General features: G+C 44.9%; 1 protein-coding gene across 2 annotated transcripts in view; it reads right to left on the bottom strand.

The window, feature by feature from the left end:
- Positions 1-1,524: 1,524 nt before the first annotated feature.
- Positions 1,525-17,089, bottom strand: part of LOC149437505 (class I histocompatibility antigen, F10 alpha chain-like) — a 36,593-nt gene continuing 21,028 nt past the window's right edge. The window contains exons 4-6 of one of the 2 annotated variants that reach the window (XM_089660838.1): positions 12,885-13,157; positions 2,346-2,474; positions 1,525-1,779 (exon numbers count right to left, since the gene is read on the bottom strand). In XM_089660838.1, the coding sequence (XP_089516964.1) occupies positions 1,718-1,779; positions 2,346-2,474; positions 12,885-13,157 (464 nt within the window). In that variant the 3' untranslated portion in view covers positions 1,525-1,717. The remainder of the gene's footprint in view (positions 1,780-2,345; positions 2,475-12,884; positions 13,158-17,089) is intronic. The other variant, XM_089660839.1, reaches the window with a different exon arrangement.

Here is a 17,089-nt window from a genome sequence, read left to right as displayed (position 1 = left end):
AGATTAGGACCCCCCCTTCACCTCCATTACACAGCGGGGACTTGTTTTGTAGTTCGCTGATCCCACGCTGGGCTCTGATTGGCTGAGGGATTTCTTATACTTTCTGCATGGTGCTCATTGTGTCATTGAGATCTTGCGGAGTGCTCTGATTGGCTGAGGGCTGAGTTACACTCGTTGTGTATTGTGATCACCAGCCCCATCTAGAGGACACAATGTGGAATTCTCCTGAAACACAACAAACAGGAAAGTACATCAATACGGCCACTAGATGGAGCCGACTATCATAGGAAATACACCAAGTGTAACGCAGCCCTCAGCCAATCAGAGCCTCCGCGAGATCACTGGAGGCACTATGAGCGCTATGCAGAAAGTATAGGAAATCCCTCAGCCAATCAGAGCCCAATGTGAGATCTGTTAATCAGAGCGCAGTGTGAGATCAGCCAATCAGAGCGCAGGATGAGATCAGACAATCAGAGCACTCCATGAGATCAGTCAATCAGAGCCCAGAGTGACATCAGCCAATCAGAGCGCAGCGTGACATCAGCCAATCAGAGCGCAGCGTGAGATCACAGGGCATACACAGACTGGACACGTTTCAAGTTCATCTAAACCCCAGAAACCGGCATTGCAGCTTCACAGTCTTTAGATGTGGGGGCTGCATTCGTTTTCTTTTTTTTTCCATTTTCAACCAGTGATCCTTTCTTTGGTCACATGACATTTAAACCCACAAAGGAAATGCTGGATGACTTTTCTCTACTTGATGCTGTGATCATAGGTATAAATGGGAGCAGGTAGCTGCATAATGCACAACATGTGTCAATTGATTGCCGGCCCTGCTATAATCAATGTCCTAGTGCAGCCTTTTTCAGCTAGGGTGCCCTGGCATCCTGGGGTGCCTTCAGGTTTCTTCAGGGGTGCCTTGGCAAAACTCCTAAAATTGCCCCAAAATTGTATACATGACATTGAGTGGATCACGCCCGGCTCCTCTCCATCAGCAGTGGGGTCACAAGGGAAAAAAACATTGCAAGGAGTATTTCCTTTGGAAGATTAAGTCACCTCCAATGTTGGGTGCCCTACATGTGTGGCTGTCACTGCATTATGTAATACTTTTGATTTCGTTTTTTAAATTTTATAATGAAGTGCCTCAAGATTGTGCATACTTTTTACAGGGTGCCTTGACTCCAAAAAGGCTGAGAAACACTGTCCTAGTGGTAAAGTATCTCCACTCAGGGCTATCACCTAGATCACATGGTCTCTGGCTACCAATCCTTACAACATTGCCTTGTACTGCACTGAATCTCTGTGTTGAAGAAGCCATCTTGGTAGGGGCAGGGCTTTGCTTCCACATGGCAGAGCCTCCAGCAAGCAGAACAGTGAGCACCACTGTAGTGGCATCACTTCAAATCTCTTGAGACCAGCAGAGGCAGCAGATCTCACACTGCAGATATACAGCTATAAGACCGTAGGGTCTGGAGTTCCAAGACTGGCAGGGAACTGCTTCGGCACAATTGAAATGTATAGATGTTCCCTATAACATAGCAAATCTTTACTTTTGAGTTCAGGTCTTTAATACAACATCAGTTCATCCAGCTGCATTGGAATCAGGGCCCAGCAGACTTCTTGTAGGACTTACAGATGGATATGAGATAGCAAACCAAGACCTCCTGGTTATATAGACCAAAATGGCAGTCCTAAACTGAAAAATATTGTTCGCCTTCTATGTTCCTGAAACGGGAAGGATGAGTGTTTGCACCGCACATTCTCCATTTGTTCTGTGTCCTGTAAAGACGGGAGAAATGTATACTTTATTAGAGATACTATAGCTAGTTCCATTCTACACAGATACAAATACAATGCTCTCTATAAAAGGTAACTTAGGAAATATGAGTCTACCTGGAGCTCTCTACCAGTCATAGTTCCAGAACTAAAACCAAAAGCTGAAAAGGTGATTGCAATAAGGTGAGTGGCCAGACCTGATCTAGTAGCTCTCCAGTTGGTGTCTGTCTGCCCCATGTTGGTATTGTGTCCACTGTAGCATTTGAATTTTGCAGAACACGTTAGGGATTGGCCATAGAGGGATTGCTCTGATGCAGTTGGCCAACTTAAACATGTATTGCAATATATGAGAGCTATAAATCCCTGTCCTATATTGTGTAGTACCCTCCAGTGTGCTACTAGTGTTAGTGGAGGTACATTTATGGTGGTGTGACTCATGCTGTGTGAGTCTGTAATATATATATATATTTTATGCTGTGTATAGCAAGTAGACTACCCTGAGACAGTACCCGGGTAGCAGCCAATCTCTGGTTCTACATGCTACACATACCTGATACTATTTCACATACCTGAGAATTTCTTCCATAGGATGAGTCCAAGAACACCAATAAATACCGCAGCAACAACAAGCCCGACAATGAGGCCAATATTAGGATAGCTGTCACCATGAGAGCCGTGATCCTTATGTACTTTGTACCCTACGGAAAATGCAAAATAACAGGACATATGATTGAAGAGTACCCGAAGGGGTTTTGCATTTTTCCAAACACAAAGAGTGAAACATCCTTAAGCCTATGGATGGAGGCAGGAGGAATAGAATGAAACTTTTCAGAATGATGAAAATCACTTTATTAGAAATGTCTCCATCAACAGGGGTATCACAATGCACCTAAGTACCTGCATTTGTGTTTTTAAGGGCCAGTCTTCCTATAGAGCACAGGTGTCAAACACAAGGCCCGCGGGCTGAATCCGGCCCTCCAGGGCATTTCATGTGGCCCTCGTACCTCTCCTGTAGCTGTGGCACCCCCATCATTTCCACGTTCTCCTTGTCTCAGTAGTCGGAGGCAGAGAGGTGTACAAAACTCCTTCTACAGAACCTGCACCTCTCTGTGCAACCACAGAACCCCCTCATCCCTGCCTCCCCTGGTCTCAGCATTGAGCAGACTCTGGCAGCTGTCTCCAGCCCTCCTCTGGTCCTCCTGCAGACCCTGCACTTTCTGCTTCCCAGCTTCACCCCCAGCTTCTTCCCAGCTGCGGAAACAGGTAAGGGAGGGTGGGGTACTTTTGACTTCTGATGGAGGGGGGGTGCTCTTGACATCTGATGTAAGACTGGTGGGGTGTCCTGGACATCTGCTTATAATTGTGAGAATACTACAACTCTATGCCTGTTGAAAAGGACGCACACCATGGGTGTCATCCACAAGAAGCTTTATTAGAGACAACTCAGACAGAACACCATAGCAGAACCATTTTCTGTCTCTGCAATCTCCAATAAAATTCCTTGTAGATGATACCAGCGGTGTGCGACCCTCCTTTTCAGACTGGCATCATCTGCTACAGGACCGGGAGTGGGAGCGGGCTCCATGCTGGTCTGTACCCGCCTCCTTCACAGCTTAAGTCTGAAGTCACCCACTTCCGTAACAAGATTGACGATATCCGTAAGGACATTGTCAACTCGCAAATCTACCTCCCCACCCCCGTCACCCCTTCTTCTCCCCCCTCCTCTGCCCTCACAACCGCACTGCCCTCCACCTCTCCCAATGCCCTGCCCACCGTAACCCCCCCCCTGCACTGCACTCCCTCAGCCCTGTCACTACTGAGGAAGTCGTCAAGGTCCTCTCAGAAGCCCGCCTCACTACCTGCCCCCTGGACCCTATCCCCTCTCAACTCCTCCGGTCACCCCCCTCTTCCCTCATCCGCTCCCTCACCCACATCTTCAATCTCTCCCTCTCTACTGGCGCATTCCCCTCCCCCCTAAAACACGCACATATCACCCCCATCCTCAAAAAGCCCTCCCTGGATCCCGCTGACCCCAACAACCTCAGACCCATCTCCCTGCTGCCACTCACCTACAAGCTCCTTGAGTGCATAGTCTACGATCGCCTAAGCGCCAAACTTATTGACAATAACCTCCTTGACCCATTACAGTCCGGCTTCCGTCCCCCTACACTCCACCGAAACTGCCCTCCTCAAAATCACTAACGACCTCCTAAACACCAAAGCCAAGGGCGACTACTCTGTCTTCCTTCTCCTGGACCTCTCTGCGGCCTTCGACACAGTCGAACACCCCCTCCTCCTTAATAAACTACTCTCCCTTGGCATCAGAGATACCGCTCTCTCCTGGTTCTCATCCTACCTATCCCGACGCTCCTTCAGCGTCACCTACAATGGCACCACCTCCCCCTCCCTCCCCCTCTCTGTTGGGGTCCCTCAAGGCTCTGTCCTTGGACCCCTTCTCTTCTCCATCTATACCTCCTCCCTGGGCACACTCATACACTCCCATGGCTTCAATTATCACCTCTATGCTGATGACACCCAAATTTACCTCTCCACCCCTCTCCTCACCCCCACTATCTCCGCCCACATCACTCACCTCCTAAACGACATCTCAGACTGGATGTCGCTCCATTTCCTCAAGCTCAACCTCTCCAAAACCGAACTCCTCGTCTTTCCCCCTGCCCACACCCCCCCCCCCATCCTATCCATCACCACCACCAACACCACTATCATTCCCGCCCCGCAAGCCAAAGCCCTTGGCGTCATTCTTGACTCGAACCTCTCCTTCCTGCCTCATGTCAAATCACTTACAAACACCTGCAGGCTCCATCTCCGCAATATTGCCAAGATACGTGCCTTCCTCACCCCAGACACCACCAAACTTCTAGTATACTCCCTCATCATCTCACGCCTTGACTACTGTAATTCTCTTCTCACTGGCCTACCCAAGTGCAGGCTCTCCCCGCTCCAGACCATCCTGAACTCAGCGGCCAGACTCATCCACCTCACCACCCGCTCCACCTCTGCCACCCCCCTCTGCCTCTCCCTCCACTGGCTCCCGATTGCCCAACGCATCAAATTTAAACTTCTAATCCTGACCTACAAAGCCATTCATAACACTGCCCCTGACTACCTCACCAACCTGATCCCCAAGTACCACCCTACCCGTACCCTTCGCTCCTCACAGGACCTCCTTCTATCCTGCTCCCTGGTCTCCTCCTCCCATGCACAATTGCAGGACTTCTCCAGATCCTCCCCTATCCTCTGGAACTCACTGCCCCAATCCATCCGACTGTCGCCTTCCCTCCCCACATTCAGGCGCTCCCTCAAAACCCATCTCTTCAGGGAAGCCTACCCCACCCTCACCTAATGGCCATTCTCCCTCATTCCTCCCACCACTTCATCCCCCTCAGCCACTTCATTCCCCTCAGCCACTTCCTATTGTTCCACTACCCCCTCCCTCCTAGATTGTAAGCTTGAAAGAGTAGGGCCCTCTTACCCCTCGTACGCTGTCTGTTTTTGTTGTACTGTTTCATGTATTGTCCCCCTATTGTACAGCGCTGAGCAAACCCTTTGGCGCTATATAAACCCGATGTAATAATAATAATAATAATAAGTCATTACTATAACCAATAATAATGGAATGCAGAGGAAAGTATTTAATATGTTAAAGAAGAGACACATTTATATAGTCTCACAGATACAACCGGCCCTTTCAGGGCAACCACAATGCTGATGCAGCCGGCGATAAAAAAATGGAGTTTGACACCCCTGCTATAAAGGAATGTGCCTGTGTATTAAACAGAGGAGCTCCGTATAGACAGGAGGAATTGTCATTCTCAATATTCCACTGAATCCGCTTCAGTAAAAGTCTGGTTTATTCAGAGCACCATGAAATGCTTAGAACAGGCTTGTCCAACCTACAGCCCAAGGGCCCCATGCGGTCCAAGATGGCTATGAATGCGTTTTTTTTTTAAAGAATTCTTTGTAAAAATGCATTTACACTTTGTAAACACATGTGGCCGAAGAAACATTTGACAGTGTCAATCCCCCTAAAATTCTCCCACTCCTCACAATCACGCCTCATTCATGTCATCAGTGTTCAGCAGCACCGATATTTGTGAGCAACTCTCTCTCCCCCCTTTCCTGAGCAGGCCATTTTTTGCGATACAGCGCTGTTCTACTTTAACGGACAATTGCGTGGTCATGCAACGCTGCACCCAAATGAAACTTACGTCCTTTTCCCCCCACAAATAGAGCTTTCTTTCAGTGGTATTTGATCGCCTGTGTGCTTTTTTTTTTTTTTTGCGCTATAAAAAAAAAAAACAAAAAAAAAAAAACGACAATTTTGAGAAAAAAAAAAACACAGTATTTTTGATATTTGTTATTAAACATATCCAGTAAAAAAAAATTAAAATCTAATTTCACCATAAATTTAGAGCAAAATGTATTCTGCTACAAAAAATCCCAATACATGTAAATTAATTGGTTTACATGAAAGTTATAGCGTTTACAAATGGCGGTATAGATACTGGGATTTTTTTTTTTTTACTAGTAATGGTGGCGATCAATGATTTATAGCAGGACTGCGGTGAGCACTCTGACACTGGGGGGAACTGACTTGGTGTCACTGACATCCCCAGTAACACCAATACGTGATCAGTGCTTAAAAAAACCCACTGACACTGTACTAATGGCACTGGGCAGGAAGGGGTTAACATGAGGGTCAATCAAAGGGTTAACTGTGTGCTGGGAGTGTTTTACTAGGGAGCAGTGTGTGTGGGCTTCACTGTAATCACATTTGCATCCATGTCCCGGCCGCAAGAAGAGGCATCGGATAGTGCGGCATCGCTTCTGGGTCGTTACCAAAAAATGGGAGAGGAGAGCAGTGCAGGCAGAGTGCATTCCGGGAAGAAGCGGTGCTTTGGCATGGATATGTACTCCCCTTCTCCACCCTGCTGGAATCTGTTCTCTGCGCAGGCGCACTGCAGCGAGAGGCGTGGCCACGGCTGGCTGATGTGATGGTCAGGTGACTGGCCAGCGCCATATTATTATTATTATACAGTATTTATAAAGCGCCAATAGTTCGCTCAGCGCTGTACATTACAAATTAAAAAATCTAAAGATGCCAATACAATTGTGCCTCCATTCTGCAGGGCACAGGAAGACTTCAATATAGAGTCAGCGGCAGCGATGACAGAAATGGAGGCGACAAATGAATGTGATGATCTGGGACCTGGTCGTCCCCAATAGGTAACGGACACGCGGCACATCCCTTTGGTCGCTTCTGAGACACAGGTGACACCATGGGAACATCTGATACAGGTGAGCTACAAAATGTAACGGTCCTAATCAGGGGTGGACTGACAACTCATGGGGCTCCCAGGCAATAGGGGATCATGGGGTCCTGTGTCCTTGCCCACACTCAAACAACACCCAAAAAAGACTATGAAAAAGGTACCAGGGGCTTCTCATGGGGCCCCCTACTGACCCCGGGCCCTCAGGCAGTGCCAGAGTTCCCAAATGGTCAGTCCGCCCCTGGTCCTAATGGACGTTACTGCTACATTGGTTGGCTACTTCAGGGTTCAACTAAACAGTCAAATGTTAATCATGTAGATAATGCTAATAGGAATATTGCTGATACTGCTGCAGGTGTTTGGTCGCCATCTAGTGGATCTTTTTCTAATGACGGTTGTACTATTGATCACACTGCAACTGTATCAGTATTTCCCAAACCTAATGTACCTAAATCTTGTTTAAAAGAATCTTTGCCATGATTTATTTCACCGCTTGGTTTTCATCTAGCTAGTGGAGTTAAAGACAAAATATGGCAGGGTGATTTTGTTGATACCCTTTCCCTTCTTCCATGTTCTAAGGTATATCTTAAAAAATGTGAGTTAGGGACCTTAGATTGTACACCCCTTGAGGGTTAGGGACTGATGTGAATGTTCAATTAATATGTAAAAGCGCTGCGTAAATTGATGGTGCTATATAAGTACCTGAAATAAATAATAAATAAATCAGAAGAGAAAAAAAGGACAGATCAGAAGAGTACCGCAGGAGGCCGGTGGCTCGTTCTTTTAACAATTGGCTTCAGGCATTTTACATTTTTTTCTAGTGTGATGTGCGAAACGTATCCAGATAGGAGTTCTGGTCTTTTTCACCACATTGATATTATTCTGGAAGCATATAAAAATTTTAGCGGAATTTCTTGGTTTGTGTATGACGAATCTTTTTGAAAGAAATTGGCGGTTCACCCTTCCTTGCAGTGGGGTACTAAAGATGTGAGTTTGTGGCTTAATCTTTTTTCTACCCCAACGATCAACCTTTGCGAAACCACAGCCTACAAACCCCCCGCAACCAATACCCCTTACAGAAAAGGAATTTGTTTTTCCTACAATGATGCAATATTCAAATGGACAGCTTCATGCAAATATCGACATGAGTGTGCCTTTTGTTACAGAGCACATCCCATTGCCAAATGTTTCAAAAAACTAGTCAATAATCCACACCAATTGGGAAGGGAAATCTTTTGTAAAGGCAATGTCCCCGGTGAAACTGGATGCACTCACCGGGGTAGGTTGTACTTTAGTGCCAAATATAAAATCTGTGGACAGTTTGCATAATATTGTACGCAAAAAATTGTTTAAAGAATTACACGCAGATAGGTTGGCTGGCCAGTTTTCTCCGCCTTTTCGCGATTTTAGAATATCTCCGCTATGTATTAGCCCAAAAAAGGAACCGAATGAATATAGGTTAATTCACCATCTGTCTTTTCCAAAAGGGTATTCCTTAAATGATCAGATTTGTTCGGAGATTGTTTCAGTGTGTTATGCTTCTTTCCAGAAAACTTTAAAGAAACTTAGGCAATTAGGTCCAGGGGCACTTTTAGCTAAAGCGGACATCAAATCTGCATTTAGATTGTTGCCGGAACACCCTAGTTGTTTTAATTCTTTAATTATTTTCTTTGAAGAATTCTTTTATTTTGATAAATGCCTCCCAATTAGTTGTTCTATCTCCTGTTTTTCTTTTGAGGCTTTCTACTTTCTTGGAATGGGTCATGTCTCAGGTGTTGGGTTCTGATTCATTGATCCATTAACTTGATGATTTCCTTTTTTTGGGCCCGGCGGGGACTGAAGGCTGCAGTAAATTATTAACTGATTTTCTCTATGTTTGTGATCATTTTGGAATTCCTCTTGAGCATGAAAAAAAGTTTTTTCCATCGTGTTGTTTGGATTTTCTCGGTATCACTATTGATACTTTGCATATGGAATTCAGGCTCCCAGCTGAAAAAATATGGAAAATCAAATATTTACTAATTATCTTGATTCATAAAAAGAAAGTAACCTTGAAAGAATTGCAGTCTGTTCTGGGCCTCTTGGCTTTTGCCACAAGGGTTTTGCCTGTCAGGAGAATTTTCTCTTGCAGACTTAATCTGGCTGTCAGACACCTCCTGGCGGTATCTCTAGCAACCCACAGCGCGAGGTTCCTCAGGGCGCGGGGTCTAAGTCCCAATCTGCTTATTCACCAGGACCCCTGATGGTGGGGATGGACTTGGAGAAGACTGAGACCAGGTCGCGACCCCTGAGTACGTCCGGCAGTGGTAGAGAGCACCGACAGAGGCGTGTGGGAAATAGAGCCTAATGTGAAGAGGCTGGCAGGCCTAGCAGCATGGAATGATCCGTGCGGGATGGATGGACAGTCAGAGTAATGTAAGGCGTAGTCAGGCAGGCCGGGTCAGCAACGTGCGGGCAGCGAGGTACTAGAAGAGCAGACAGAGATTGGTCAGGGTCACGAGCCAGGTTCAACAACTAAGGGCAGGAAGGTACCGGAGGAGCAGGCAGAAGAATGGTCGGGTCAAGCAGGAGACAATCAGCAGGGTCAGGATCAAGCAGAGGTCGGCAACAGGAAGCTTCACAAATCAGATCACAGGAACAGGACAATAAGACCAAACAGCAATGAACATACCTTCTGTCCCATTTAAATAGCACGCCCTGCGCTGTCATTGGCGCCAGGCGCGTGTCCGCAATCGTGAGTGCGCATAAGGGGCTGCTGCGATCGCCCAAGTCCCGCTGCCCGCTGGCTAGAGCGTATAGGTGTTCTGCGCATGCGCTGCCCGGTGTATCGCGGCAGAACACCCGATCCCTGACAGTGGCTATGTCCAGCTTGAAATCTCGTCCTCCCATGTTAGGGTGTCCCATGACATGCGAGAAGACATGTTGGCATGGTATCAATTTTTAGACCACTTTAATGGAAGGACAGTCTGGCAACAAGATTTTGTTTTTGATGCAGACATGCAGCTTTTCTCGGATGCTGCTGGGTCTCTTGGTTTTGCAGCCATTTGGCGTACGCATTGGTGTGCTGAATTCTGGCATTTTACATGGAGATTGACGGGTTAAAGAATATAGTCCTTCTTGAACTTTTCCCTGTTGTTGTTGCGATCAAGTTATTGGGGTCCTTTTTTTAAGAACAGGCATATTTTTCTGAGTTCTGATAATAAGGGCGTTATGTATGCTATAAATTGTCTCTCTTCTAAATCCCCACCAGTTATCGTCTTAATGCGCTATTTAATTTTCAAGTGTCTTAGTTTGAATATTTGGTTAAACGACAAACATGGTGCAAGTAAGAGTAATGTTATGGCGGATTCTTTGTCTCGCTTTCAGATGACAGAATTCTTCAAATTATTTCCAGAAGCAGATGCAGTCGGAATAGCTTATCCTCATTTGTGGGATCTCATTTAGCTGGCATTAATAACTATATTAAACATTCATTGGCTCCTTCAACAATGGCTGGATATGAGTCGGCCTGGCTCGGAAACCTGGGAGGCATCTTTGTGGTGCGACCTCCCACCCGCCCCTTTCCATCGCGGCCAATTATTATTGGTAAGTATCATATTTGATGATGGTAAAATACATAAGTATGTAAATTGAACAAAGTTGTATTGTTAATGAGTATGGCTGATAAGTGTTGTGTTAATAAGTACAGCTTGAGTCGTAGTGACTAATCTGGGGGTTTGAGTAAGATTAATTCAAGTAAAAATGTTTTACAATTATTAGTAAGCTAAATATGTAAAAAATAAAGTGTTATAAAGAATGATATTTAACCACTTGAGCTCCAGAGGATTTACCCCCCTTAATGACCAGGCCTCTTTTTGCAACTCGGCGCTGCACTAATTCAACTGATAATTGCGCGGTCATGCAATGCTGTACCCAAACGAAATTTACGTCCTTTTTTTCACACAAATAGAGCTTTCTTTCGGTGGTATTTGATCATCTGTGCGCTTTTTATTTTTCACGCTATAAACAAAAAAAGGCCAAAAATTTTTAAGAAAAACAATATTTTTTAATTTCAGTTATAAAAAATATATAGTAAGCTCAAAGTTGGTTATAAATTTAGGCCAAAATGTATTCTGCTACATGTTTTTGGTAAAAAAAATCCCAATAAGTGTATATTGATTGCTTTGTGTGGAAGTTATAGTGTCTACAAACTATGGTATAGATACTGCAATTTACGCCATTTTTTTGCTATACAGCGCTGCGCTAGTTTAACGGACAATTGCGCGGTCATGCAATACGGTACATAAATGAAATTTACATCCTTTTTTTTTCCCACAAATTGAGCTTTCTTTCGGTGGTATTTGATCGCCTGTGCGGTTTTTATTTTTTGCGCTATAAAAAAAAAGGCTGACAATTTTGTTGGAAAAAAAACAATATTTTGGACTTTTTGCTATAAAACATGTCCAGTAAAAAAAAATTTAAAAATCAAATTTAGTCATAAATTTCTGCCAAAATGCATTCTGCGACATGTCTTTGCTAAAAAAAAAACCAATACGTGTAAATTAATTGGTTTACGTGAAAGTTATAGCATTTACAAATGGCGGGAAAGATACTGGGATTTTTAGGTTTTTTTTATACTAATAATGGCGGCAATCAGGGACTTATGGCGGCAATCAGCGACTTATGGCGGGACTGCTGGACTGCGGCGGACATTCTGACACTGGGGGGGTACTGACTTGGGGTCAATGACATCCCCAGTGACACCAATATAGTGATCAGTGCAAAAAAAAAATACTGACACTGTACTAATGGCAATGGGGAGGAAGGGGTTAATTTATTTTTCAGGGAAGGGTTATCTGTGTGAGGGGAGTGTTACTAGGGGGCGGGGGTGTGTGCTGGATGGGGACAGGCTGATCGGGAGAGAGAAACTCTTCTGTCCTGATCAGCTTGTCCTCGAGCTGTCAGGGAAGTGACAGAAATCACAGCTACTGCAGCTGTGCTCTCTGTCACTGATTGCCGCCGATCGCTGGGAGATAGCCGGTAAGGACCGGCTGTGACCCGGCTACTGACATCCGCGGCTGTGATTGGCGGGACAGGTAGGGCGGCGGCGCGCCTCGCGTGCGCCGCCCTACCTGTTTACAAAACACACATTTTAAAACGTGGTTTTGCCTGCCCGTGTCGCCCTGCTGCCGTATTTCTACAGTGGCTGGGCGGCAAGTGGTTAAACCAATAATAAACCGGCTGCGGCCAAGTTAGCACCAAAACAATAAGAGTTGTGGTCTTTATTGTATAGAATAAAGAATACTGCCTACAGTCCCATAAAAACAGCTAGAAAGTGATGATGTCACTGGGTCCCAAAAGCGGTGTATTTACATTTTAATTTCTTAAATGTTGATTGGGAACAGGGATAGAGGGAACAAGGGAAGGTATGCATACACTGCACTCAAGCTCAATGGTTTTCCTCTTTAAAATCTCAAATAGAAAGCCTAGAAAGTGAGTGTTCTTCTCTACAGCATCACTTTCCTTTACTGTGCCCCTTGAATCTATTGGCAGCATTTTACATGAGACTTTAATTGGGCTTTAAAGCTGAATTCCAGGTATGGATAGTATAGCATAGTTACATTCCTCCACTTTGGACCAATGTACATATATGCCATACCTGTGGGATCCTTGTGGAAGCTGGAAATCTTTAGTGATCACCTTTGTATTCCGGGTTCCATTCACAGATATTCACATTCAAACACTGAAAGATGTTACTTGGTTGCAAAAAAAACCCAAAAAACAAACCAAACAACAACATGATTTTGCAGTAGTTTAGGTCTGGATTAAACTCACCCCAGAGAATAACGACTGTCTCCTGCAGGCTGCTGTGATCCACATGACAGGAGTAAGTGTCCGGCTCCCTGATCTGCACATCAGTGCTAACTGTGGTCTGATAGGTGCCATCAGGGTTGGGAAGGATAGGATTGGTCTGATTTCCAATCATTGTATCGATTCCATTCTTTATCCATTTTACAGTCACAGCTTGGGGATAGAATCCATACACCTGACAGTGAAGCTTGGTGACGTCACCCAACTTACGTCCTGAGACCTTTACCATTGGTGGGACTGGAAGAATCGGAGAGAAAAACATTAAAACATTGGCTAAATAGTGTCAGAGTGTGAGTACACAATACAGTATCTACCCGAAGTGAGTCCACCCCTCACATTTTTGTAAATATTTGATTCTATCTTTTCATGTGACAACACTGAAGAAATGCCACTTTGCTACAATGTGACGTAGTCAGTGTACAGCTTGTATAACATGTAAATTTGCTGTCCCCGCAAAATAACTCAACACACAGCCATTAATGTCTAAACCACTGGCAACAAAAGTGAGTCCACCCCTAAGGCTGGCCATACACTATACAATTTTCTGGAGAATTTTGCTTTAGATTTACCAAAAAATATATGAGGTTAATCCTAAATGACACTTTCAATTGTATCCAATCAGACAGGACCTTGCACTACATAGTTGAAGGTAATTCTAACAGAAATTGGGCAGAAAACTGTATAGTGTATGGCCAGCCTAAGTGAAAATGTCCAAATTGGGCCCAAAGTGTCAATGTTTTGTGTGGTCACCATTATTTTCCAGCACTGCCTTAACCCTCTTGGGCATGGAGTTCACCAGAGCTTCACAGGTTGCCACTGGAGTCCTTTTCCACTCCTCCATGACGACATCACGGAGCTGGTGGATGTTAGAGACCTTGCGCCCCTCCAACTTCCGTTTGAGGATGCCCCACAGATGATCAATAGGGTTTAGGTCTGGAGACATGCTTGGCCAGTCCATCACCTTTACCCTCAGCTGCTTTATCAAGGCAGTGGTCATCTTAGAGGTGTGTTTGGGGTGGTTATGTTGGAATACTGCCCTGCGGCCCAGTCTCCGAAGGGAAGGGATCATGCTGATTCAGTATGTCACAGTACATGTTGGCATTCATGGTTCCCTCAATGAACTGTAGCTCCCCAGTACCGGCAGCACTCATGCAGCCCCAGACCATGACACTCCCACCACCATGCTTGACTGTAGGCAAGACACACTTGTTTTTGTACTCCTCACCTGGTTGCCACCACACGTGGCAGCGTTGACAGCATGAAGAAAGTACTGCAGATAACCAGCAATTGTTAGAGAACAGATTTGCACTGATGATCAGTACCCAAATGTGCCACCCACTTGTGCCCATCAGTGCCACCCATCAGTGCTGCCCATCAGTGCCCAACAGTGCTGCCAGTCAGTGCCCAGTGCTGCCCATCAGTACCGTCTATCAGTGATGGCTAACAGAGCCCATCTTTGCTGCATATCCGTGCAGCATCATCAGTGCCGCCTATCAGTTCCCATCAGTGCTGGCTAACAGTGCCCATCTTTGCTGCATATCAGTGCCAGCTCATCAGTGCCGCCTATCAGTGCCCATCAGTTCTACCTATCTGTGCCCATGAATGCTGTCTATCAGTGTAGCCCTATCATCACACATCAGTGAAGGAGAAAAATTACCTGTTTGCAAAATTTTATAATAGAAACAAAAAAAAAACTTTTAAATATAGTGCAAAAAATAAAAACATCCAGCGGTGATTAAATACCAAAAGAGAGCTCTATTTGTGAGAAAAAAAATGATAAAAATTTAATATGGATACAATGTTGCATGACTGCGCAATTTTCATTCAAAGTGCAGCAGCGCTGAAAACCAGCCTGGGCAGGAATGGGGTATTAGTGCCCGGTAGGCGAGGGGTAAAGCACTCACCCGGGCTACATAATCTACATTTTGATAACAGTAATGCAGTAAATAATATTTCCAGTGGTGGGCTGTGTGATGCTATGCGTCACTGTGAGGGCCAGTGTTCACATATCTTCACCAGTATCATTTTTATTTCCTGTACATAGATTTTATTTCACATTCGTTACAGACCTACAAAAATTCCCCGACTGCTCCATGCCCCGAGGGCCTACAAATGCCAATAGCCATTAGCTGACAGGCTGAGCAGGCCATTTTTCAGAAGGCATGGGAAGAGATCTATGATGTAGGCGGCACCAGTAGACACGTCCATCCAGGCTTGGCAAAGTATTTGCTCTCTTATTATCCCTTGATTGCTGGGGGGTTCTGCAGTGCCCCTCTGCCACCTCCCTCCATAAATGCAAACAGTCAAGCAATGGGGTTGATTTACTAAAACAGGAGAGTGTAAAACCTGGTGCAGCCGGTGCAAGGTAGCCAATCAGCTTCTAACTTCAGCTTGTTCAATTAACCCCTCGCCCTCCACAGGGTTTACCCCTTTCCTGACCAGGACATTTTTTGCGATGCAATGCTGTGTTACTTTAACTGACAATTGGGCGGTCATGCAACGCTGCACACAAATGAAATTTATGCCCTTTTTTCCCCAAAAGTAGAGCTTTCTTTTGGTGGTATTTGATCACCTCTGCGGTGTTTAATTTTTTGCACTATAAACAAAAAACACTGACAATTTTGAGAAAACAATACTTTTGACTTTTTGCTGTTAAACATGTCCAATAAAAAAAAAAATTTAAAAATAAAATTTCGTCATAAGGTAAAAATGTATTCTGCTTCATGTCTTTGCTAAAAAAAATCCCAATACGTGTCAATTAATTGGTTTACGTGAAAGTTATAGCGTTTACAAATGGCGGTATATATAATTGAATTTTAATTTTTTTTTTACTAGTAATTGCGGCGACTAGCGACTTATAGCGGGACTGCGGCGGGCATTCTGACACTGGGGGGGGGGGGAACTGACTTGGTGTCACTGACATCCCCAGTGACACCAAGACAGTGATCAGTGCTACTAAAAAGCACTGACACTTTACTAATGGCACTGGGCAGGAAGGGGTTAACATGTGGAGTGAACAAAGGGTTAACTGTGTGCTGTTTCACTATGGGGGGCTGTGTGTGTGTTTCACTGTAAGCACACTGCTATGCAGAGCCGTACAAAGCAGTGTGCAGGAGCTGGCCGGGGGAGAGATCTGTGTAGTTTATACACAGGTCTCTCCCCCATCAGCAATCACCAGGTGTTGGTGAGTAATCACTGGCTGGCGCCCGGTAACTGACAGCCGAGGCCGCGAACGGCGGCGCGCCCCCCCTACCTGGAACTGCAAAATCGCATATATAATACATGATTTTGCGCACCCGTGCCGCCCTGTAGCAACATTTCTGTATAGGGCAGCTCAGAGGCGATTAAGTTTTGACAAACATCCTGGAAGCTGATTGGTTTCTATGCAGAGCTGCACCAGATTTTGCACTCTCCAGTTTTAGTAAATCATCCCCAATCTGTCCCCGTATGTTCAGACACGGGTCAGCTGGCACACATTTTGGGTTTGGCCTTTGGGTGAATAGTTCATGACTGGACATCCAACCTCCCTCTAATATCTATGGTTACTGGAAGTGACTGAATACAATGAAAGGAATGGTTTAGTTTCTTCTCAGTCTACATAATTGTCAATGAATTTCTCTGATTTCTCATATCAAGTCCATGTGTGACCGACTTTAGTATGTAAAGTAGTTTATATCTATGGAAAATTATTTTTTCTCTAATTTTGGAAATAAAATAGGGAAGGCTGAGAAGTGATTGTTTTTTGCTGTCTGAGTCCCATTGGACTTTTCTGTACTTTTAGTTCCAGAGGTGCAGCAGGAAGTGAGGAAATCTCTCCAGTGTGCAAGAAAAAACCCACTTATGCAGGCCATACATGGGTCGAATTCTGAACTAATTATCTTTAGAAAATCAGAAATTTTGTGCATTTTGTAATCCAATGGCGCCACCATTGATTTTGAAATTTGACCATCCAAGCCTTCAATTTCACCTCCTGTTGATACAGAAAGAATTTTCGTGGCCAAGAATTTTCTTTTCTTTCCAGGTAGCAGCTCACACTCATTTCTTTTTCAGTTACATTTCTCACACGATTCTCCCATCATTAATTAGAAATTTGTTCGCCTTTCAAAAAATTTCCAAAATGCCCGATCACTCAAATTCGATGGTCACACGAAAATTGGCCATTTCTGTAA

The sequence above is a fragment of the Staurois parvus genome, unplaced genomic scaffold (assembly GCF_062004578.1).
Source record: "Staurois parvus isolate SC_StPar_1 unplaced genomic scaffold, SC_StPar_1.0 ptg001284l, whole genome shotgun sequence".
Taxonomy (NCBI): domain Eukaryota; kingdom Metazoa; phylum Chordata; class Amphibia; order Anura; family Ranidae; genus Staurois; species Staurois parvus.
The sequence above is the reverse complement of the archived record's forward strand: the minus strand, read 5'-3'. Positions and strand labels throughout refer to the sequence as shown.